This window comes from Balaenoptera ricei, chromosome 8 (genome assembly GCF_028023285.1).
Source record: "Balaenoptera ricei isolate mBalRic1 chromosome 8, mBalRic1.hap2, whole genome shotgun sequence".
In the NCBI taxonomy this organism is placed as follows: domain Eukaryota; kingdom Metazoa; phylum Chordata; class Mammalia; order Artiodactyla; family Balaenopteridae; genus Balaenoptera; species Balaenoptera ricei.
Window position 1 is genome coordinate 103,906,744 of NC_082646.1, and position 25,411 is coordinate 103,932,154.

Here is a 25,411-nt window from a genome sequence, read left to right on the forward strand (position 1 = left end):
CTTGTTTCTTTTCTTTCTTCCTTCCTTCCTTTCTTTTGTCTCCTCTGCAGCTTTCACCTCCACAGAGGTCACAAACCCAGATGCCTACACAGGCCAGGCAGGCATGTCAGACACCGTGTCTCCTGAAAGCACAGGCTCCAGCCCAGCTCAGGCACCTCCTGCAGGTAGGAGGGTGGGTCCAGCGTTGCCAGACCTGCCGGGTCTCCAAGGGAGGCTAGAAATCCAGATCACTGTGACATCTCCCCACTTTTAAATTTCAGTAACCAATTCAAAGTTGTAACAAACACAGGGTGGGCTGTGGTTTGTCACCTGAAATCAACACCATACCCTCCAAGAGAGACACATGCCAGGAGGAGAGATGCCACAGGAGGGGTGGGGGGAGGGGAGGGGGGAGGTGACAGACATTTCTCAGGTGTCCTGGAGCCCACCTTCTGTCACAGAGCACTGTGCGGGGGTTGACATAGCTAGAGCGGCGCCAGCCAGAACCAAGGAGGCAGTTTCCAGGTGCAGCCCCTGGGCCTTGGGAAGCCACACAACACTGGGAAGGGACGCGAAGTCTCCAGCCACTGGCCCCTGCTGCTTGCGTCTCTTGGCCTCGACTTCTTTCCACTACTCTCTATCTTGACGAAATCGAGCTCCGCATACCTCGGACACGGTGAACACGATCTAGTGGAAGATAGTGAGGCCCGGAGGCGACTACACTACCCCTAGTGGATCCAGGCCAGAGCAATGCCGTTCCTCACCACTCCCCGAGGGGGAGGCTGCAGAATGTCCCGGTGGGGAGAGGATGCTGGCGAGCGCTCACCTCGGGACAGCCCCCCAGATCTGGCCTCAACAGGTGGAAAAGAAAGCAAGGTACTGATGGCTCTTGCTCAACAGGGATCTATCCTGGGACTGTTCAGCTCAACAACAAATAGTTTCAACTGATATCAGATCCTATGCAAGGATAAACTCAGAAAAAAAAAAAAAAAAAAGTAAAGACTGAAAGCAAAACGCAGCATTTTCTAAGTGTGAGGGTGCTCAGATCAGAGTTAAGGTGTGCCAGTCCTAGAGATGCCTTGCAGCGCCCCTTGCCCCTTGCTTCTGCCTAAACAATTAGTGCCAGCTCTCTCCTGGCTGGGTGCAGAGTAGAAACACACAGAATTTGAGGACTGATGCCCTGGGTTTGCGTTTTGGCTCCTCAGCTTTTTAGCTGTGTGACCTTGATCAAGTCCCTTAACTTCAGTTTCCTCATCGGGAAAATGGGCACCATGATGATAATCCCACCTTGGGGATCACATGTGTGCCTGGGATGAGCAAACGGCTCTGAGAGGGCTTTGCAAGCTCCTGCGCCCTAAACAAGTATTAATTATTCTGCCTCCTGGAGGGGGGCGGCAATCCGATGATTAGAAGCAACTCCTGACACCCCCAGGGCTCAATATTGAGTCAAGCAAAATGACCGCTACCACTGAACCATGACACAGAACTGCGACTGAGCCAGGCGCTTCCGTTTTCCTGACTCCACCAGGAGCTAAAGCACTGGCTCCAATTACACCCCTCCTCTCCGTTACCAGCCAACCTTTCCTTGCCAGCTACTTCAAGCCTGAAATCACACTGCAAGGAGAGTTGCAAAGGCCTTTGGTTTCTTGTAAGTTTCCCACATCTCCCTATGGTAGCATAAGAAGCTGTTACCATAGCAACCTGCACAGTTCAATCTGCACATGTTATACGGAACTGGCCCCATCCCACCCCTCTTGTCAGAAACACCTGTGGTTGCCTTAGAAACCTTTCTAAGCCTGCTGCTTAATGAGGAAATACATGTTGACCTGATCTATTTTTCTTTTCCCAGGATGATTCCAGCCACGCGATCAAGTAACCAGGCCTTCAGTCACCTAACTTCCCACAGGAGTTGATAAAAGCAAACCAACCATCATGTGCTTCTCACCTGGCCCAAAACACCATTGAATTAATCTGCCCCAACAATCTGAAAAGTTGGTGTGTATGCTCCAGAAGGGAGACTTTTTTAGTTTTCATTCTTTCTAAGGAATTTCTGGGGTTGGGATTGGAGTTGGAGCTCCCTCCATAGCCCCCAATGCTGAACAGTTAAGACAGTGTGAAAAGCAGTGGAAAGAGTTCAGGGCTTGAGAGCCCAATATTCTGGATTCAAACCCCAGCTTGACATTTTACTAGCTACATGACCTTGGGAAAGTTATTCAGCCTCCTAATTCTGCTTCTTATTGGTAGAATGGGACTAACTCTACCAACCTCATGGGCTGGTTATGAGGACTTAACAAGAAATAAACACGAAACCTTCTGGAGGTGCTAGGAAAACCACCAAGCAAGCGCTAGGTAGCATCAATTCATACATTCTCACACCTTTTTAAAACCTACTGTTGTAAAATGCTGCCTCACAACCCTGCCAGGCACCCAGTTAGGCTCGTGGGGGAGGACTCTGAAAGAACAGGTCCCAGAGGGAAGCAAAGGGTGTGGCTTTCTGAAACGGGCTCCAGACCAATCTGAACAAAGGTCCACAAATATAAGGGGGCCCATCTACGGGAGGGATGTACAATCTCTCAGGACAAGGTTTTTGCAAGGAAAGTATCATCTTTACATTGATATTTACATGAGCGAATCCTCCACCTGACACCTCTTTTCCCAGAGGCAGGCCCCCGAATGACAAGACCCAGGAATGACGAGCCGCTTACTGGGCCAAGTGCAGGGGGCACTCGCATCACCTTTTTTCTCCTCAAACTAGACTCCCCTCCCAACCTCCACTTCCATCAGCACCCTCAAGCTTCTCACCCTAACTTCTAACTCTCCAGGCCATCTCCCTCACCTCTGATGTCCACCACCAGGTCTTATCTAGTCGTTGTTCCAATGTCTTTTAGGTGCATCCATCCCGGCCCTTCCACAAACTCCAAGTGGGTCTTCCCACCTCTAATATGCCAGGCACCTCTGGATTCATTTTTTTTTTAAACACTGCTTTCAACGCCCTCCAGCCTTCCCTGAAGCTAGCCATCTCTTCCCTCCCTCCCTCCCTCTTCTGCTTATCTCCCCCCACCCTGACCCCCCAGCTGGGAGCCACCTAAGCACAGCCTGCCATGCTGTCAGGACGTGCCGCCGCCATCCTCTTCTCCCACTTGCCTGGTGTGCCCACTCCTGTTGTTTTCCGAAACTTTTTCAAACCCCCAGCGCACGGAACAGATCACAGAGGCCATGCTCTGGGCGAAGGCGTAGAGGGACAGTCCTACTCTCCCAGCTCAGTCTTCCCCTTGACCTCAAGGGGGCCCCCGAGGCACCCTGCCAGAAGGCAGCTGGAAAACCACTGCCCTAACCCCTCACCTCTGCTAATCCCAACACTCCCCGCCCCATCCCCTGCCCAAGCCCCCCTCCTCCAGCAGTGATGCCTCACCAGCAGGGCAAAGAGGGAGGGAAGGAGGGCTCTGCGTAGTAAATGCTACGTGTACTCACAGAGCACAGGGCAGGACGAGTCTTTGGGAGACGAAGCAAGAAAGGGCAGAGACAGCTTACTTCATCTCTCCATACATCAGTCTCTTCAGTAACAGAGGACTTTTATAAGGATGAAATGAGTTAGTGCCCAGGAAGTCTAATGCCCGGCTCTCAGGCTGGGCTCAATGAAGGGTCATGATTCTCATCACCGTGGCTAAGCTCACACACTCAGCCCATTCCTACCTCTGCAACTCAAGCCCTTCCCACGTGGACACTAAGGAGAGAAAACTTAAGATTCCTCCAGAGACCACGTCAGTCAACAGAGCGACGGAACTCAGATGGCTGGATATAACTCAGATCAACAGCATTCAGCTTCAATCAAGACAATGGCCAAGAAACAGGTCATCTAACAAGCAGCCTGTTCCTGAAACTTCCTGACAGTAAAACACAACCCAGCCACTTAGAGAAGCCTCCTCATTGTCTGGTCCCTGGCTCTGACTTGAAAAGAAAACCATCCTAAGCTTCTTCCCATTGAACTTCCATTTGTTTCTCTTCCATCCCAACTGTTGAGATGACTCAGAAGGGATCTCACACTGCAGCTGTCAGTCCTCCACCCCACCCCACACTTTCTAATCTGCAGATCAAGCTGACCAAATAGGTTCAACCATCTTTAAGGAAGGATCAAGATTAAGGTCAAGCCAAAGACACACTCAGGACAAATAACAGGAGTCTGTATGGGGTCACTCAAGCGTGTCTGTTCAAAGTCCGAGATGATGAGACTCTATTTCCTCGCTGATCTGGGGCCATCCTAGGCTAGTATAAAGCGGGGCAGCTCCGGACCCTACCCCTGCCAGCGATGTCTGACCCTACGAACTTCTGGCTCCAGCAGAGGCAGGCAGGTGTGTTGGGGGCAACAGTGTAGCCACAGAAAAAGAGAAACCAGGCCAGAGCCTCCTCCAATCTACTCTGGACTCAGGCAGGAATCTGTACAAAGGCTATCGTCAAACAGGCTAGAGGTGGCAATGCCGTACCAGCAGCCGCACTCAGCTCTGGACTCGTGTCCATCCTGGTGCAGAACGTCCACCACAAGCCAGCCTCTCCAGCAGCTGCCTGCCTGGTTCTAGCAGACTCAGCCCTCGCCAGCCCTCTTCCACAACCCCCAGTAATCTCCGGAGAACACAGTCGATCAGAGCTCTTGCACCCTACTGAAAACTTTTTTTTAAAAAACCCACTGTTTGGGACTTCACTGGCGGTCCAGTGGTTAAGAATCCACCTTCCAATGCAGGGGACACGGGTTCAATTCCTGGTCGGGGAACTATAAGATCCCACATGCCGCCGGGCAACCAAGCCCACGCACCGCAACTGAGCTCACATGCCTCAACTACAGAGCCTATGCGCTCTGAAGCCCATGCACCAGAACGAGAGAGGAGCCCACGCACCCCAACGAAGCGCCCGTGCCGCAACGAAAGATCCCACGTGCCGCAACTAAGACCTGATGAAGCCAAAAAAACAAAAACAAAAACAAACCAGTGTTTAGGATCACGTTCAAAATCTTGTGCTCCTTGGCTTGGCCTACAAGGCCCTGCACCAGCAGACCCCGAGCCTCTCCTTCCGGCTAGACCTCCCTCCTCTCCCCCATAGGCTGCGGACTTCATCCTGACTCTCTGTTCTACCTATTCCCGGAACAAACAACATGCTTCCAATCACCTGACAAATATTCCACATCTATAAAGATCAATACAACAAGGATCCTGCCCTCTGGGAGTTCCCAGCTCTGCTGCCCTGCCTTTGCTCTTATTCCCTCTGCCTAAAATTTCTTTCCTACACCTTCTCTAGTTTGAAAATGCCTGCTGATCCTTCACTGTCAGCTCTCTGGGAAGCATTCCTTGCTCCTTCTCCCAAAGACTTCGTCCTGCCCTCCCATCATGCCCTGTAAGTACCACGCAGCAATTACTACGTAGGAATCAGCATGTTTCTCCAGCAAGACTGGGAGCTCCCCAAGGGCCCAGTGCACGTCTCACTCACGTCTGCATCCCAGCACCGAGGTCAATGCCCAGCACACACAAGGCGCTCAGCAAGTGCCGACTGCACGGGAACCTCCCCTTTCTGGCCAACTTAGAGGAACAGGGACCAGATTTACTCTCCTGCCTCAAACAACTACAAACGAGAGAAGATAAATGAAACAACAGTTTTCAGATATTGGATATCTGTCAGCAGAGGATGGATTCCTGGGTGGGAGCGGGGGATGGGAGCGGGGAGCAAATGAGGTGAGCTCTACAATTGCCCCAACTTACTGCCTAGAGAGAGTTTTCAGGCCATGGCACAGGGAGGAGGTACCCAGGCAGAGCCTGACAGTCTCCCCAAGTTGGGAAGAGAGAGTTGGGAATCTAGGGGGGCCAAGGTAGCCAGAGTTCACAGGGTCAAATACCAGAGAGGAGAGAGCTACACCGTGAACCCTGGAAATCTGCAGGGGTCCCCCTCCAGTTTTCTGCTGAGTGTTTACAATACTGGTCAGGATTAGAGGGAACAATCCTTGGGCCTCAAACTGAGCCAAGACTAATCTGTGTCCCCACTCACCAGAGTGGAAATACTTCCTAACTCACAGGACATCAGTAGAGCACTGAAAAGGGTAGTGCCTTGGTAGTGGGTAAAATTAGCCCTGGTCTAAAGGCTGGTCTGGTGCCAGCTAACAAAGCTTAACAGTGAGGCATCAAAGGATCAAACTGTTTCCAAGTAACTTAACAGTGTCCCAAAACAATGCCAAGAATATTTATAAAAATGCAAAAATATTCAGCACCCAACGGTAAAATTCGCAACATCTGATATCCAATCAAAAATTACCAGACATACAAAGAAGCAAGAAAATATGATCCATAATGAGGAAAAAAATCAATCAGTAAAACAGACTCAAAAATACAGATAACAAAATTAGCAGAGAAGGACACTAAAATGGTTACTACAACCGTATTCCATATATTCAAGATGCTAAAGAAGATTGAGAATGTTGAGACATGGAAAATATAAAAAAGACCCAAATCAAACTTCTAGAAATGGAAACTACAAATGTCTGAGATAAAAAGTATACCAGGTGGAAATAACAACAGATTAGACACTAAAGAAGAAAAGATCAGTGAACTTAAAGAAAGAGCAATTGAAACTACGCAAAACAAACCACAAATTAAAAAAAAAAAAAAAGATGGGGGAAAAAATAAATTGAGAATCAGAGAGCTGTGGAACAACTTTAAGCATCCTAAAATACATGTAACTGGAGTCCCCAAAGAAGAGAGAGAGAAGAGAATAGAGAAAATACCTGACGAATTACTAGCTGAAAAGTTTTCAAATTTTATGAAAGTTTTAAACCCACAGATCCAAAAACTCAATTAACCCAAGCACAAGAAATATGAAAACTACACCAAGGCACATCATAATTAAATTGTTTAAAACCAGTAATAAAAGAAATGTAGCCATAAGGAAAAAAGACACATAAGAATAGAAGAAAAAAAAAATAAGAACAACAGCAGATTACTCATAGAACAATGTAAGACAGAAGACACTGGAACCACATCTTAGAATGTTGAAAGAAAAATAACTGACTTAGAATTCTATACCCAGGAAAAATATCTTTCAAAAACAAAGACAAAATAAAGACTTTCTCAGACATTCAAAAGCTAAAAGAATTCATTACCAACAGACCAGCAGAATAAGAAATGTTTTTTAAAAGTCTTCAAGTCAGAAGGAATGTAAAACGAAGTGGAAGTCTGGATCTACAGAGAGGAATAAAGAGCACTGGAAATGATAAACATGTAATATATATTAAAAAGTAAATATAAAAGAGCTTTTCCTTTCTTTTAACCTCTTCACAAAATAATTCACTGTTTAAAGCAAAAACAGTAATAATGTATTGCGGGATTTATAACACATAGAAGTGAAACGTGTGACAACAACAGCATAAAGGCCAGGAGGGAGGAAATGAGAGTATACTATTGTTAGTGTAAAGTGATGTACAAGATCACCTGATGATAGACTGTGACAGGTTAAAGATGCATACTATGTGGGAGGGAGACGCAAGAGGGAGGAGATATGGGGATATATGTATATATATAGCAGATTCACTTTTTTATATAGCAGAAACTAACACACCATTGTAAAGCAATTATACTCCAATAAAGACGTTAAAAAAAAAAGAATTCCCCTCCTGCCTGAAGTGATCAAGAATAGTGGCCGATATTATATATAAAATAATTTTAATTAAAAATGCTTTATTGCTAAAAAAATGCTAACCTTCATCTGAGCCTTCAGTGAATCATAATCTTTTGCAGTAGTAACATCAAAAATCACTGATCACAGGTCACCATGACAAATATAATAAAAATGGAAAACTTTGAAATATTGCGAGCACTACCGAAATGTGACATAGAGACATGAAGTGAGTGAGCAAATGCTGTTGGAAAAGTGGCGCCAACAGATTTGTTTGATGTGGGATTGCCACAGACCTTTAATTTATTAAAAAAAAACACAGGGTTTCCCTGGTGGCGCAGTGGTTAGGAATCCGCCTGCCAATGCAGGGGACACGGGTTCGTGCCCTGGGCCGGGAAGATCCCACATGCCGCGCAGCGGCTAGGCCCATGAGCCACAACTACTGAGCCTGCGCGTCTGGAGCCTGTGCTCCGCAACGGGAGAGGCTGCGACAGTGAGAGGCCCGCGCACCGCAATGAAGAGTGGCCCCCGCTTGCCACAACTGGAGAAAGCCCTCGCACAGAAACGAAGACCCAACACAGCCAAAAATAAATAAATAAATAAATAAATTTATAAAAAAAAAACACAGTATCTGCAAAGTGCAATAAAGTGAAGCACAATAAAGTGAAAAAAAAAAAAGATGTGTACTACAAATCTTAAAGCAACCACTCTTTTTCTTTTTCTTTTCTTGTTCTTTTTATTTTTTTGGCTGCACCACACAGCTTGCCAGATCTTAGTTCCCCAACCAGGGATTGAACCTGAGTCACGGCAGTGAAGAGTCACGGCAGTGAAAGTGCTGAGTCCTAACCACTGGACCGCCAGGGAATTCCCAAGCAACCATTTTTTTAAAAAAAAACAGTTAGTTACAGCTAATAAACTAACAAAGGAAATAAAATGGAATCATAAAAACTGCTCAATCTCAGGGAGGTCAGGAAAAAAGGGACATGGGAAGAAAGAGCATGGAACAGAGTGAAAACAAGCAGCAAGATGATAACCCAGCTAGAGTCGTTAACCCTTCAGGTGCAAACCCGGGTAGGAGACGTAACCTGGGCCCGGATGCAAGCAGATCTCCCAGACGCTGCGCTCTAAAGCAGAGATGGAGCCCACCAGGGCCCAGTGCCCAGCACCCCATGTGTCTCAGATTCAAGGCCTGCCCCTCAGGCAACTGCACCCCACCGAGGAACCTCTGACAGGATGTCTACCCAACAAGTAGACTCAGAGCACATCTTGGACTCAGAGCACAGCTGTCAGAGGGAATTGCAAGGGAAACAGCCCAAGTGACATGCTCATGTTAAATTAAAACATATGATCTGGAGCAAGATGGCAGAGTAGAAGGACCTTGAGAGTTAAACCCAACTACACTAATAATCACATTAAATGTAAATGGTCTAAACACCCCAATTAAAAGGCAGAATTTTTAAGACTGGATTTCACAAAATGCAAAACTCATCTATATGCTGCCTACAAGAAACCCACTTTAAAAATAAAGACACAAATAGTCCAAAAGTAAAAGGATGTAAAGAGATATACCACATTAATTTTTTTAAAATCCCTATCAATTTTTTTTAATTGTGGTAAAACATAAAATTTACCATTTTAAACATTTTAAGTGTACAGTTCTGTGACATTAAATACATTCACACTGTTGTACAACCATCACCACCATCTACCTCCAGAACTTTTTCATTATCCCAGACTGAAACTTTGTACCCATTAAACATTAACTTCCATTCCTCCCTTCCCCCAGCCTTGGGCAACCATCATTCTTCCTGTCTCTGTAAATTTAACTACTCTAGGGACCTTATATAAGAGGAATCATGCAATATTTATGCTTTTGTGACTGACTTGTTTCACTTAGCATTATTTCTTCAAGTTTCATCTATGTTGTCAAAAATTTCCTTCCTTTTTAAAGCTGAATAATACTCTATCGTATGCATGTATCACATTTTGTTTATCCATTCATCCGTCAGTGGACCCTTGGGTTGCTTCTACCTTTTGGTTACTGTGAATAATGCTGCCAGAAACATTGGTGTACAAATATCTGTTTGAGTCTCTGCTTATACTTCTTTAGGGTATACACCCAGAATTGGAATTGCTAGATCATACGGTAATTCTATCTTTAATTTTTTGAAGAATTGCCATACTGTTTTCCACAGCAACTGCACACTTTACATTCCCACCAGTAATATAAATAAGGGTTCCAATTTCTCCACATCTTTGCCAATACTTCTGGTGTTTTTTGTTTTTTTTTTAACAATAGTTATTCTAATGGGTGTGAAGTGGTATTTCATTGTCATTTTGGTTCACATTTCCCTAATGACTAGTGATGTTGAGTATCTTCATGTGCTTACTGGCCATCTGTATAGCTTCTTTGGAGAAATGTCTATTCAAGTCCTTTGCCCACTTTAATCAGGTTGTTTGTTTTTTCACTGTTGAGTTGTAGGAATTCTTCAAATATTCTGGATATCAATCCATTAGCACTAAATTGTTTTTAAGTTGGACTGGCTGTATTATAACAAGACAAAGTAGATTTCAGAGCAAAGAATACTATCAGGGATTAAAAGGGTCATTTCATGATAAAGGAGGTCAATTCATCAAAAGAACATAACACCCCAAAATGTTTATGTATGGAACAGTAAATTAAAACGATTCAAAGCATACAAAGTACATCCTCTGTTTACAAAGAAATTAAATTAGAAATCAATGTTCACTGGACAGAGGAAGAATAAAGTAACAGCATAATGCTGACTTTGCCTCTTTCACTACTTCTAATTCTGTCCAGGAGGGAGCAGATAAATTAGCAGTACTTCACATGTCTTCAATGCTAGGCATAACTGACCTGGGTTATCTGTTTCACTTCCATGGTTCAGTGTCCCCTCTCCTCCCCTGTCTGGCCCATCCTAAGCCCCAGGGACTCCACTTGTCAGCTCCAGCTAAATCACAATAAACAAAGCTGTTTGGTATTTGCTCAAGCCTTTGACATAAACCAGTAAAAGGGGAGAGAAACTCAGTGGAGGAAACACCTGCTAAATAAACATGCCTTTAAAGCTCCCAAAACCTCACAGACCTTTGCCTTTACAGAGATCTCTCTGTCAAGGGGCAACTATCCAGGAATGAACTGGAACCTTGTGAAAACTCCAGACTCTGAGGAGAAACTAAAAGAATTTCCGAACAGAGATCCAATCGGATTAAAACAAGGTCTTTGCTGACCTGATTAGGTCAGTCTGGAAAAACCCTACTAGGACTGGCCAACAGTGTTCAAGAGATGATTCATACAGCTAGCGACCCCAATGCACTTTTTTTTTTTTTTTTAAGACACCAAGTGCACTTGAACATTTGTTTTTGTTTTTTTAATTAATTTATTTATTTTTGGCTGTGTTGGGTCTTCGTTTCTGTGCGAGGGCTTTCTCTAGTTGTGGCAAGCGGGGGCCACTCTTCATCGCGGTGCGCGGGCCTCTCACTATCGCGGCCTCTCTTGTTGCGGAGCACAGGCTCCAGACGCGCAGGCTCAGTAGTTGTGGCTCATGGGCCTAGCTGCTCCGCGGCATGTGGGATCTTCCCAGACCAGGGCTCAAACCCATGTCCCCTGCATTAGCAGGCAGATTCTCAACCACTGCACCACCAGGGAAGCCCCCAATGCCCTTTTAACGGCAGATTAGCAAATTACACAGCAATAAGCAAAAAAATAACAAGAAGCCTTAGAAATAATTTCACTTCCAAGCTCAGCAAATCTACAAACTCCTTAAGGCAGTGCTTCCCAAACTTGCCTTACAGTAAGAATCACCCAGTGCAAGTGTTAAAAATACAAATTCCTGGGTCCCTCTCCAGAATCTAAGCAAGAATATCCAGAGATGAGGCTCTGTATCTCTAACAAGCATCACAGATGATTCTTAACATCCAGCAGATACATTAGCTTGGAAATAAGACGGACGGGTTAAAAATCCCAACTTGGCCATTTACTGGCTGTAGCACCCTACCTAACATCTCTATTACCCACTTACTTCATCTGCAAAATGGGCTCACCATCTACCTTGAGTGTTCCCAGAATCCAGTATGTTCACAAAGCCCCCAGAACACTGCCAACAGCACATGGCAGCCAAGCAAGAAGTCAGAGCTTTTGCTACCTTAAAAACAAACAAACAACAAAAACAGAAAAACACAGCCACCAGAAGCTGCCCAGATGAAATCTACAAAGAAAACTTTCTACCTAACGGAAACTACAAAGGCACCAAGCCAGATTTCTCAGATAATCTAGGAAAAAAGCTTTTCTGGACATTATGACAGCCAAGAACTCTCACTTCAGGGTCCAGTATTTCACTCCAAGTCCTCACTCCCACCCAGAACCAGAGTTCAGGCCTGTACAGGGTCACAGCTTTGGACAACAGACAAAGAAAGTCTTTCCTTTCCAAACCCTTGGTCACCACCACTTCCAGCTCTAGGGCTGACAGTCACAGCCTGACAGTCAGGTGGCAGCATCTTGGGTGCACCAGTAGGAAATGGGACTCCTGGGTAAGAAGCAGGGAGCCAATGAAGAGGGTGGAAAAGGCCTGAGTCAGCAACAGTACTACTGGGATATTGCTGAAGTGAAGGGAAGTGAGTTTCTGAAGTTTCCAGAGCTAAGAGTGGACATTCCCAGGGTGAGTGAGCCCAGACATTGTGTAGCTGAGAAAGCACTGCCTAGTCTCAGGGACTGAAACCCTGAGGTGTAGAGTCAACTCTGCCAGTAACACACACACACACACACACCACTGCTCTCTAAATTCAGGAGGAACCAGGCACACGCTGGAGATTCACAAACACCAATGACCTCTGTACCCAGCAGGCCCAGAACTAGGGAGTGGTCAGTGATGCTGGACAGCCCAAGTCCGGGTCCAGAATAAAGGATAAGAACAGAATCAAGGCTGAAAAGCCACAACCTCACTGCCCTGGAGAAAGGGTATAGCCCAGAGAGTTAAAAGACCAGAGCGTCCCTCAGACCCCATTCTGCCGCTGGACTCCCTCTGGCAAGTCAGACCTCATTCTTAGGCTGTTTCCCCGCCTATACATGGGCAAACTGGCTCTAACGTCACCAGAAGTGTGACCAGCAGGGCGCTCAAGTACGGGGTGGAGGGTGAAAGGTGGCGGTGAGGTGGGGGGGGTGCTGGAGGCGCGACCTGCGCGGGGAGCTCGGGCATTGCCTCCCTCCTTCCCGCCCTCCCACTGCGAGCGGCAGGGGCTCCGGCCCTCCGCTGGAGTCACGCGCCCCTCGCGCCCAATCACCAGCCTCTGCCAGGTGAAGCGGACAGGCGGAGGCGCGCCGGGAGCAACTGCCAGCGCCGCCCCCATCCCCGTCCTTGCCCCTCCCCGGGCCCCTTTCACCTACCCCTGCCGCCGCCATCGCCTCCAACGCCGTCGCGGGTTAAATCGCAGCCGGAGCCCACACTTCCGGGGTCCACGAGGCCCGCCCCCTCCCGCCGGATGTGACCCCCCCCTCCAACGTCCGGGCGCTGGAAGCTGGGGTCCGCGCCACTCGTCCCGCAGCACGTTGTGTGCGCCAGGGGCCTCTGAGTCACCCCGACACCGTCGCCCGGTCCCCCCCACACACACACTCTCGCTGCCACCCGGGACCACACCTACGGGAAGGTCCACGAGATCCCTCCAGCGCTTGGTGGAGCCTGGCCCCGCCCCTCGCAGGCCATTGCCCCGCCCCCAGAGGGGACACCGCCCATTGGGCGGAACCCAAGCCGCCCTGTGCGAGTGCGCCTGCGCAAGCGTCTGCCGAGTCTCTGGTAGGTGGGAGAGGGTCTCCTTTATTAAGACAGCTCGGCCTTGGGGGTGCTGCTCGAAGTGGCCCAAAGGAGACCCGAAAGGAAACAAATGGAATCCCAGCACCGAGGGACTCCCTAGATGGTCTGAGCTGAGACTGCGAAACCCCCACGCCGGGACTGGAGTGATCGCAGTCCTAAGTGTCCCCTGGCCAACAGCAGTGGCTGTCAGTCTGGAACTGACTGGCGAACAACACTTGAGTAGCTTCCCGAAAAGTAACCTGTTTCCCGAGACCCTAGGTTACATTTAGTCCATTCTGTATGAGTAGTGCTTTAAAAATAACAGATGGCCTTAAGCATCCTCACTTGCGCAGAATCATGAGGCTGGTGCCTTGAAGCAAGGGCCTGATGCTAGCGCTCTCTTCTCTAGGCAGTTTGTACTGGGCAACCAGGCCTGGAGATGAAGCCCATTCCCTGTCTGCCTCTCAGCAGCGTCCATAAATTGCAGCTTTGTAAAAATGGGACCCCCGGAACGAGAGCTTCTTAGACCAAGGAAACCGTGCCACCCAAATTCAAAACCTTATTGGGATGTTGAATTAAGACCATCGTCTCTAGTAACAGAAACCCAACTCAAACAGCTTCTGCAAAATGGAAATTATTGGGTCACATAACAATAAAATCCACGGGTGGTGATAGTGCCAGGAACAGCAATATTCTAGGTCTCATTCTTCTTATTTGACTCTGTTCTTTTTTCTTTGTGTTAACACTCTTTCAGTCTCAAATTTCTATTTCAAATTCTAGAGAGAGTGGATCTGATTGGCTAAGATAATCACCGTTGCGCCTATTGGGCAGAGTTTACTCCTTCTTGCCTCCTCATAGGCTGCCAGGCCTCCTAAGAATTAACGGCCATTGGGTCAGGTGATCACCCTTCTCCAACGAGAGGTCACCTGTTAGACCACGGAAGGGATCAGTGAGGAAAGCAGTCTCAAGGTACTGACCTTTCTGAGACACCAGTAACTCTTTTGAGGGATGCCATGGCTGGTTTTACAAACATTTCTCTTTGAACATAATGTCAGAGTGGCTCCCATTGACAGCAGCTGCCAGAAAGCTGGGCTGAAACTGTTTCTAGAGGATGGGGAGGGCGAGGGCAGATTACCTTAACCTTTTGTTATAAACCCTTTTGTGCTATATAATTTTTAATCCTGTATTTGTATTACTTTGGGGGTAAAAAATTAGAAGACCCTACTGATGGATTAGCTTGAGTTTATATTCAGCAGTCCTTCCACTTACTGGTACTATGTTGGACTGTGGAATGTGGGTGCAATAGCTGGAGCTAGAGTAGTCATCTTGAACCATGAGGCAACCATGAGACAAGAGGCCATACCTGACCACACAACAAAATAGAAGGAGCTTGAGTCCTGACACCATGGAGCCCCATGCCCCATGACACTGCTGGATGCCCACCTCTGGATTTTTACAGGAAAGGGAAATAAACCACCTTTGTAAGCCACTGTTGTTTTAGGTTTCCTATCACTCACCTCCTTTAGGTCTTAGACTCCACTTTTGGAAAGCCCTTCTTGTACCCCCAAGACTGGGTAAGTGTCCACCCTTGTATGTTCTTCAAACAACCAACATTTTTTTCCTTTCTTAGCATTTACTACATTTTTCTGTAATTGAACATTCACTCCCTCTAGATAGCAACTTCTATAAGGACAGGCAAAGACTATTTTATACATCTCTTTATGCAGATCCTAGAAACTCCTAAAACAATGGCAATAATAACTTGTGAATGTGACAGACACAGTGATTCCACTGAGGGTGTTGAGAGGAAATGACAAACTGCTCTCTGAACCAGCTGGGTCACTGCCAAGTCATCTTAGGGTGGGGCAGGGGGAAGGTGATACTTGCCCTTCTGAATAACTAAAGATAGAGAATTAGGGCAAAGGAGGGGGGCGGGGAAATATGGCAGGAGATTCAAGTCATCTGAGGCAGGTGGTATTAGAAAAAGTTGCTCTTCCTACCTTGTTTCTTCCTATTTTCCACTTCTGGCTCTTTTCAGCTTCCCCTGGCTCTAGTCCCACCCCCTTTGATCCTTGTCCCCTATCACTTGCACCTATGTCCCCATATACCATGCCTCGGTTATACCCAATGTCATTCATGATTCAGAGTGGCCCTCATACATGCAAAAAACGAGAGAGAGAGAAAGAGAAGGCAGCTCCTTACTCTCTTCTCTTGTTCATTCATTCCACATACATTCACTGAATACCTGTACTGCTAAGACCTGTGGACACAAAAGTAAACACACCATCTCCAGCATCAAGGAAGTTACATTCTTGGTTGGGATTTTAGAGGAAACAAGGGATCTCACTATTCCAAGACACCTCAGTCCTTCAGATGACCTTGATCAGGAGCAAAAAACGTTAAAGTAGAAATGGTCATTGTGTTTCTACCCACTTCTAAAAAGTGTTTGTTTAGCTCCTCAGTACTGGATTTCATTATGCTGGTGGACTGAATGGAGAAGTGATGTGAACAAAAGTAAGGATGGCAGACAGGTAGGTCAGAATGTGAGGTCACAAAGACAAGATATTTAAGAAGCTAAGATATTGAGAGAGATTTGGGAACTGAGTTGGAAAAGCAGTTTTCAAAAGAAGTTTGGCCATGTGGTATGTATAACCCCCAATTCAGTCTTCAGGAGGTCTCCAGTGAAGACTTTCTTTTTTTTTTTTTTGACTCACAAGTCAGATCCATCTGGCTGATTTCTCACTCCTACTCCCTCCTCCTGGCTCCCACACTATGCCCAGTAGTTTGGCCTGATCAATCCAGAAAGGTTTTGTGTCTCTGAGGCAGAGGCTGGTAGCTGCTTACAGAATTAGCCATTTTTGGGTTTTCCTTCAAAATAGAATGTATTTTGTTATATAGCAATGTGCCCAGTAGCTAAAAGACTGCACTTCCCAATCTCCTTTGCTGTTAGTCATGACTGGTGACTTTGTGATATTAGCAGATGTATAAGAGGGATTTCTTGGAAAGCTGCTTTAAAGGAGCTGATTCAGCTGGGAGATGAGTGTCTTTGACTTCCCTGCCTTCTTCTTAAACAGCTGTCTGGATTTCAGATGTGATGGCTGGAACTCCTGCAGTTGTACTGGACCATGAATTGACCTTGGAGGTGGAAACCAGTCAAGTTCTGGATGGCCCACCTCCAGATTTGTTTAAGTGGGAGAAAAAAAAAATCAAGTTTTATCTTGTTAAAGTTATGGTTCTTTTAGGTTTTTTGTAACGTGCATCCAAACTTAAACCTGATACTACTATGTGGTTACTCTTGTACAGTTTTATTATTATTATTTTGTTGGGTTTGGTAAATGAATTTATATTTTAAATTTTTCTTTCCTTTATTATTTTATTAAATTTATGCATAAACCACACATATACCTAATCTTGTATAAATGCAGAATTGTGATTACAAACATGCTTTCTTATAGTTTTTGGACTCTTTTTCTGTCTTTCTTTCTTTCTTTCTTGGCTTGGTTTCCCCACTAATTAACAGCCTAATATATGTCCTCTCATATAGTCTCATCCAAATCCGTATCTACATCCCAAAAGAGGCTGAGGAGCAGGATGGGGAGAAGCAAAGAAGAACAAAATATAGGCACATGAATGAAGGGTGGTGGCCACTGTTACTTATCATGTATATTCTGTAGTAGGGTCACACTGCCCCTGCCCTTCTATGTACCCACCACCTCCAGCTTTGCCATGGCCATGGAATTTACTTTGGCCAATGGAATGTGAGTAGAGGTGATATGTCACTTCCAAGTGGAAGCCTTTAAGAACCAGAGTCCCATTTGCCACACACTCCCTTCCCCTGCATCCAGAGGGAACCTCCATCTGCTTTCCTCCCGAAGAGACTGTGATGAGCAGGGCTCCCTGCCCACCCACCTGAGATGTGAGTGAGAAATAAACCTTAGTTATGTTGAGCCGTTGGGATTTGGGGGTTTTATGTCTTCATAGTGTAACTCAGCTTATCTTCACTGAAACAGGAGGGTATAACAGGCACTCCTAATTGTCTCTTTCTTCATTTGGTAAATAAACCCCTAGTCTAGGGCCACCCAGCTAAAAAGTCCATATAGTAGCCTCTCTTTCACCTAAAAGTGCCCCTGTGACTTCATTGTAGCCAATGACAAATGAGTGGAAGCAATTTTATAACCTCTGGTTATGCCATTTAAGGAAAGGGGCACATCCTGCTTCCCCTTCTCTGTCCTGCTAGCTGGAATGCAGATGTAATGACAGGAGCCGGAGCAGCCATATTAGAACAGAGGTGAATATCACATGTTGAAGATGGCAAAGCAACAGGAAAGAACACGGGTCCCCATCACTGTGGAGCGACCTGTACTATTATTACATGAAGGAGAAATGAAATTATATTTAAGACAGTGTTATTTAGGCTTTGATTACAGCAGTTGAACCTGTAACCTAATACCCATAACCTAATAACTAACCTGTGTGTTAGCCTTGTTTCGACAATTGGAGTCTGGTGGATAGAGACAAGATCTACTTACATGGACTTACAAGTGAGTCAAGTGAGATTCCTGCCCTCTGGAACACGTGGTCTAGTGTGGGTTTCAGAAAATGAAGCAAGGGCAAAGCCACATGGTAGGGACAGCTTCAAGATGCTCTAGGAACAGTTGGGAGGGGAACCTATATCAGTCGGGGTCTCAGTGGGTTGCCTGAAGAAGGGACCATCTTAGGTCAGCCTCCCCAGAAGTAGCGCATGATGCGAGGTTTCATGTACAAGTGATTTATTTCAAAGTTACTCCCAGAGAAACCAGTGAGGGCACAGAGGAAGCAAGAATAAGAAAAGGGATGAAACCAAGCCTGGATGTGATTTCATGCAAGTCTTGGAGAGGGAAGCTCCAGCCTGCTCCCCCAGCGAACTCTGGAATGTAAGTTGTGCCTTCAAAATGCCCTAACCCAAGGATAAAGAGCTGGGCTCTCCCACTCCCACAGGCCCCTACCTCTCAGGCTTCAACTAACGGCCACGCAGTGTCTAGGGGCCCTTGTATTAGATCCTCCAAAGACAAGTCAAAGGGGCCACTAGAAGTAAAACACACCAAAGCTGGGAAAAATATGATCTCAAATGATGTCAAGGTGTTATGCACCCGCTCTGCCCTCTCCAGCATCACATCAGGAATCCCTAGAGGGGAAAGAGCCCCTTCTGGTCTCTAGAGGAAATCTTTACTTTTTTTTCTTTTTTATTTTTTTACTTAATTAATTACTTTTATTTATTTTTGGCTGCGTTGGGTCTTCATTGCTGCGCGTGGGCTTTCTCTAGTTGCGGTGAGCGTGGGCTACTCTTCGTTGCAGTGCATGGGCTTCTCATTGCGGTGGCTTCTCTTGTTGCGGAGCACGAGCTCTAGGGCGCGCGGGCTTCAGTACTTGTGGCACGTGGGCTCAGTAGTTGTGGCTCGTGGGCTCTAGAGCGCAGGCTCAGTAGTTGTGGCGCATGGGGTTAGTTGCTCCGCGGCATGTGGGATCTTCCCGGACCAGGGCTTGAACCGTGTCCCCTGCACTGGCAGCTGGATTCTTAACCACTGCGCCACCAGGGAAGCCTTTTCTTTTTTTTTAATTGAATTTTTATTTTATATTGGAGTATAGTTGAGTTACAATATTGTGTTAGTTTCAGATGTACAGCAAAGTGATTCAGTTATACATATACATGTACCCATTCTTTTTTAGATTCTTTTCCTCTATAGGTTATTACAGAATATTGAGTAGAGTTCCCTGTGCTATACAGTAGGTCATTGTTGACTATCTATTTTATATATAGTAGTGTGTATATGTTAATCCCAAACTCTCAATTTATCCCTCCCCCTACCACCACCTTTCCTCTTTGGTAACCATAAATTTGTTTTCGAAGACTGTGAATCTGTTTCTGTTTCGAGGAAACCATTTCTGATGAACCAGGATGAGCCACCAGCTGGAGCAGTGGTGCATTTCACCCCAGTGGAGAGCATCTCACCATGGCATTTAAATCCCTGCCCACCCCACCCCATTCCAACACACACACACGCACAAGTTTTTTAAGAGCAGGATGCAGGAACTGGTGTGATTGTTGATAAAGCGCTTAGTCAAGACAGGCCAGGCTCCATCTCTAGTTTGGGTCCCCTTTGGTGTCACACCGCAGCCGCCCCCACTTTCATCCCCATTGACCTTGGCATCAGCTGTGCTAAGGCTCCAGGAAGTCAAACAAAGCTCCCCAACCCCTCAGGCCAGCTGGATGTCAGAAGGAATAAACGGCCTTTCCTCCAAGCAGCCCCCAGACCATCTGGAGGTTAGACAGCCTCCGCCGGCTCCCACTCAGGCCTGGAGGCCCACAAAGCAGCCCATTCATCCCACAGCTGGACAGCCCCGCACAGCGATCACACAGCTGGCAAGAGGCTGACTCACGACTCCAACTTGCCCGAGTTCCAGTCCCTGTTTTGTTTAAATTCCTTGGTCTAGAGTGACTTTGGCCAAGTTCCTTCAGCTCTCTTGGCCTTGATTCCTCATCTGCAAAGCCAGAGATGGAACCAGATGTTCCCTCAAATCATTACATGACACTGAGGCAGCTCCTAAATCCCGGGCAAGCTCCCCACATAAAGCAGATGTAACAGGTACGAATTTGAGTCCAAAATACATGCTTACCTTTGCCAACTAAAAATTGTGACTCGCCATCTGGCACTACAAGGATGGCGTCACTAGCCACTGAAGTCGCTGACCTTCAACACACCCTGAAAGGAGTTCAGGGTGGAGCTCAGGAATGAGGCACTCTGTGCTCTGGGAAAATTGACAGAACAAGCCTTCAGATAAATATTTTTAGGAAAAGATTTTATGAGCCCGATTTCTTGCATCTTCTTGTATCTAGAAAAGCACTAAAATCATTAACGGAGACGCCTGCTCCTCATGACTAGCGGCAACCTTCTCCTGACTAGCAGCAAGTCTCTGCCAAAATGTGTGCTTGACTGCACGTACCCCCTTCACCAAAATCACATATATACTAACCTCCTCCCCCCACCCACCTCTTCGGCAAAGTTCCTCAGCGCTATCTGAGAGGCTGTCTCCCAGGCTATAGTCCTCACTTTGCCCCCCATAAAACTTAACTCACAACTCTCACATCGTGCTTTTTTTTTTCAGTCACCAACTTCATCTAAAGCTCATATAGCACTTACCATGAATCGAAGCACCCTACACATATTAACTCATTTGGTTCTGTTATTATCCCCTATTTAAATATGGGGAAAGTAAGGCACAAACAGAGTAAGTAACTTGTCAAGGTCACACAGCTAGTAGATGGCCAAGCTGGGATTTAAACCCAGGCCATCCGGCTCTAGCACTGCATTCTTAAGTGCTATGCTCTGCTCATTCTCATTTTGTAAGCCATGTCATATACCTTTATCTTTAACTCAAGTTCAATTTTCTCTCCCCTCCAGGCCAGAGAGAACTTATATCCCACTCTTTTCACTCCTCCATAGAATCCTTTGAGATTTCCAGACTGTTGTGGTGTCAAAAGAAAAAATGAAGGGGGGGGTGTGTGTTTGTGCAGACTCTGTGATGTCACCATCAGATCCCCCAGCCGCAAGATGACATACCAGTGCCCTCTGTCTCTGGGCAGGTCACAGAGGTGCCCCTCCCAAGGCCTGGGCTGGAGCAAGGACCAGTCCTAGGGGATCACACCAGCTCCTCTGAAGGCCACATGCTCAGTGATCAGACTACAGTACCCCCCGACCTCTGGTCAGAAGTTCTGCCCCATCCTGCAGACGTGACAGGAGGAGAATGAGCCTCAGTGTGGACCACTCCTCTTTCCCCAGAGAGAGCTTCCTCCCCCTTTCCATCCTGGTACTTACTCTTTCTGCCTATCTCCCCTTTTAACTTCATTTAACTTCGCCTTCCAAACACCAGCAGGGGTGGGAGCTTCCTTCCATGTAGTTCTAGAACACCACAAAGCTTTTAACTACCACCCTCCTCCTGGCCTAGAGTATTACCTCTCCATTCCTTCTTTCCTGCCACTGTGAGAACAGGAAGGATATTAACATTTCCAAACATCACACACACACCCCTATCTCTGCAAGGTGCTTGGCAAACCTTTGGAATAACAATGGTAACTTAAAGACAGAAGTTGTTATCAAATTAAAGTTAAATCTGCCTTCTTCCCTTTTAACCTTTGTCCTTGTTCTACTCTGAAAGTTCACCATAGAGTAAGTCTAGTCCTTCGTTTTCATGAAAAACTTTTAGAGTCTTGAGGTGGTTCCTTGTACCCCCACCAAAGTCTTGATTCTCCAGCACAAACCCTCCAAAATATCTGTGCACGCTCCTTCTTCCCACCAAAATGGAGGGTTGGAAGCTAGCAGCCATGACCTTCACTCAGTGTCCAAATGCTCCCCCTGCCCCATTTCTACAGCTTCTGGGTTTTTTAAATATACTTCCTTCCTCTTTAATAAATTTATTTATTTATTTATTTTTGGCTGTGTTGGGTCTTCGTTTCTGTGCGAGGGCTTTCTCTAGTTGCGGCGAACGGGGGCCACTCTTCATCGCGGTGCGCGGGCCTCTCACTATCGCGGCCTCTCTTGTTGCGGAGCACAGGCTCCAGACGCGCAGGCTCAGAAGTTGTGGCTCACAGGCCTAGTTGCTCCACGGCATGTGGGATCTTCCCAGACCAGGGCTCAAACCCGTGTCCCCTGCATTGGCAGGCAGATTCTCAACCACTGCGCCACCAAGGAAGTCCCTTCCTTCTTCTTAACGTCTTTCAACTCTTGTATCCTTCTGATGTTTTAGCCTCTCTTTCCTTTTTTCTCCTCCATTCTCTGCAGTCTGACATTTCACTCACCTACTCAAAGATCCCCATCGTCCACAGGATAAATCCCATGCTCTCGAACATGGTATTCAAGGCCCCACCCCGACCCTGGGAGCTGCTCTTCGTTCTCCTTTTCTACATTGTCCTGTGCATTATTAGTGCTGTTGTCCAGATATTCAAGTCTTTGTCCTAAACTCATGCTGGATTACACTTCCATACTCCCTCAAAATTCAGTGTGGCCATAGGGCTTGTTTACACCAGTGAAATGTAGGTAACAGTGACACAGGTCACTCCTGGCAAATGCTTTGATTGTGTCAACTGAAAAAAAAAATGCACAACCTAAAAGTTGAGAATTCTGTTTTATTTGGCAGACTTTCTGAGGACTTCAAGCCCAGGAGGCAGCATCTCAAATGGCTCAGAGGGACCACTCTGAAGAGGTACAGGAGGAGCCAGGATATACAGGAGTTTTTGCAACAAAAGCCAGGTAGTTGGAACATCAAAGAATTACTGTTAATTAAAGGAAACCAAACATCTCAAGTTAAGGAATTTTGTGCTTTTTGATGTACGGGAAGATGCAAGAGTCTGGACTCATTGAAATCATTCCTTTGATGGCACCTTAGCTATCTAGGGCAAGTATCCTGTTTTTTCTCCTCCTGAGTCCCCTCTAGGTGCACCACTGGGGGCTGGCTGCAGTAGCTGAGGGCTCGATGGTGGCAACCTATTTCCATCCTGAGTTCCCTCAAGACTCACCACTGGGGGCAGCTGTAATGTGATGGCTTGATGGCTGCAGCATCCTTTGTTTACTGATATGGCAGGCAACACTTTTCATTCACGATAGTCAGCACATGAATTGGCACACGCCTTTCCTCTTGCCACAGCAAACAGTGACATTGCAGACGGTGACGTCTCCATCGGTCTGCATCCCCGGGAGAAGATGTCTCCAATCAGAGCCCCAGACAACTTATGATGGACAGACAGAGAGAGTAAGAGAAGAAAGTTATTATTTTTAATTTGGGCATTGCTTGTTACTGCCCATATTGCTCAGACTAATATAATACATCCCTTAGGGCTAAGCTTGCCAAGTGACTGACAATCCCTGGAGTCCAGTACAATGCCAGTGCTGCCCTCTTTGATGGGCATTCCCTCCTCCCCACACCCACTCAGCAAAGTCCTTTTATCCATCGAGACACAGCTCAGTTGCCACCTCCACCAGGAAGCCTTCCTAACTTTCCACCCAAGGCAACATTAGGCATCCGCTTCCCAGGACGCCAGGAGCATGTCTCCGTTACAGCCTGGTCACATTTCTTTTCTGAAGTTTTGTTTCCTGAACTACAAGGCCCCTGCTAGCCCATTCAGAAAAAGGTGGCCCTCCAGATGGACAAGGTCCCAAGGGGACTGGCTCGTGGCAAAAGATCATGAACTAGGCTTCAGGCCACCTTCCCCCTGGGCCCAGCATCTGTGTTCTCGGCACAGTCCACACGCTGTCCCTGCCCTCCAGGCTCCATCTACGCAGCGAGGATTTTCTGGATCTGGCTTAGAGCACCGTGAAGAAGGGTTCACTGAAAGAATGAATATTTCCCAATAGATGAGATCCTTTCCCAGTTACCCCCTCCATCCCCAACACTCTCGTCTCCTCTGCATCACTTCCTGGTCCCCCAAGCCCAGGACTAAAGAGCGGCTGGAATTTGCAGTCAGACAGACCTGGATTCAAATCTTGGCTCTACCACTCACAGACCCTGTGTGCCCCAGGGAGATGCTTAACTGCTCTCAACCTCAGTTTCCTCATCTGTAAATTGGAGACACTCTCAAGCTCTCAGGTGCCCATGAAAAGCACACGGGAAATGCAGTCAGTGTCTATGGGCTCCTCGAATGGATCAGGCTGTGTGCCTGGGAGAATGGAGTGGCCAGGGAAGGCCTCCCTGCGGGAGGGGGTGGGGGGGGACATATGAAGTGACACTAGATGTTGAGAAGGAGCCAGCCATGAAAAGAGCTGGGAGAAGAACATTCCAGATGGGAGAAATAGCCATTGCAAAGGCCCAAGGTAACCAAGCTTAATTAATGGTTACTTTTCCACCTTCAATCTTCCTTCACGGTTGAACCTAGGCCACAGGTCACCAACCATGACCTCATCACACACTTCACTTGTGAGTTACCAGCAGCGAGCCTTCTCCCTCCTCTCCAGAAAGGAAACCCCAGAGCTGTCATGGGGCTGAGTCAGCTCTGGGCCCGGGGCTGTGTAGACAAGACGGTTATCACCAGGGGCATCAGGTGCCAGGGGTACCACCAGTGACTCTGACCCCCTCCGTTTGCTTGTCCTCCTTGGTGGAACCCCCAGGGCACTGATAGAGCCAAGAGGGAAGTAAATGCTCTTGTCTAACCTTCCCCTGTGTGATCACGGTGTCCCCAGTCCACACTGCTCTCTGGGCAAAATCTGTTTCCTCCATTCCTTCTCGAGAGGTGGCCATGGGGACCAGCACCAGCACCTGACCCTGAGGCCTGGTGGCTGGAACTCAACTCACAATCAGTTGGTACCCAGGGATGCCTAGCCTTGCCCTGTGCATCTGTCCTTTTTCTCCAACCAGATCCGTATAGCAAAGTCCCCATAGAACAGGAGTGGTTTCATCCCCTGTCAAGGCCTTCAAAGCTCCAAGGTCTTTTTGAGCATCAAAGAGGGAACAAGTCCCTTGAATCCAAGCTTGTCTGAGCACGCCCAGCCTCGCTCAGCCAGGTGTTCCCTGAAGAAAGAGTAAGACATTGCATCTAAGTTGCCAAAGGGCTGAGCAGAAAATGCTCACTGTTCACCGTGAACGCAGGTCAATATTACCCAATCTCGCGAGGGTCTGTGTTGTGTGAACGAGAAGCGGGAGCCCTAGGGCTGCTGAGCTGGGTGTGAGTCGGGCGTTATTTGTACGACTGCCTGCCGGTGCCACTCCAGCTGGGGGTGCCCCCACTCTGCCTGGCACCCAGCAGAGCCAGCTCCCAGTATTGCTTTCCTCCTGCTACAATGGCAGGTCTGGTGATAGAAGCGGAGCCAGACTTGAGGAAGAAGGGGAAAGGACTTCCGCTCTGGCACCTGCAGACTTCTGGGAGCTTCCCAGCAGTGGATTGCAATTGAGCTTTCTCTGATCTTTCCCTGCTCGGAGCTCTCCCAGCCTGAGAACCAGAGGCCCTGGGTCCCAAC

General features: G+C 47.2%; 1 protein-coding gene across 3 annotated transcripts in view; it reads right to left on the bottom strand.

Annotated features, from left to right (window-relative positions):
* VPS37C (VPS37C subunit of ESCRT-I) overlaps nucleotides 1–13,319 on the bottom strand; it is a 30,112-nt gene extending 16,793 nt beyond the window's left edge. For all 3 annotated transcript variants that reach the window (XM_059931688.1, XM_059931686.1, XM_059931684.1), the window contains exon 1: nucleotides 13,028–13,319. In XM_059931688.1, coding sequence (XP_059787671.1) covers nucleotides 13,028–13,042 — 15 coding nt within the window. In that variant the 5' untranslated portion in view covers nucleotides 13,043–13,319. The remainder of the gene's footprint in view (nucleotides 1–13,027) is intronic.
* Between the last annotated feature and the right edge of the window lie 12,092 nt (nucleotides 13,320–25,411).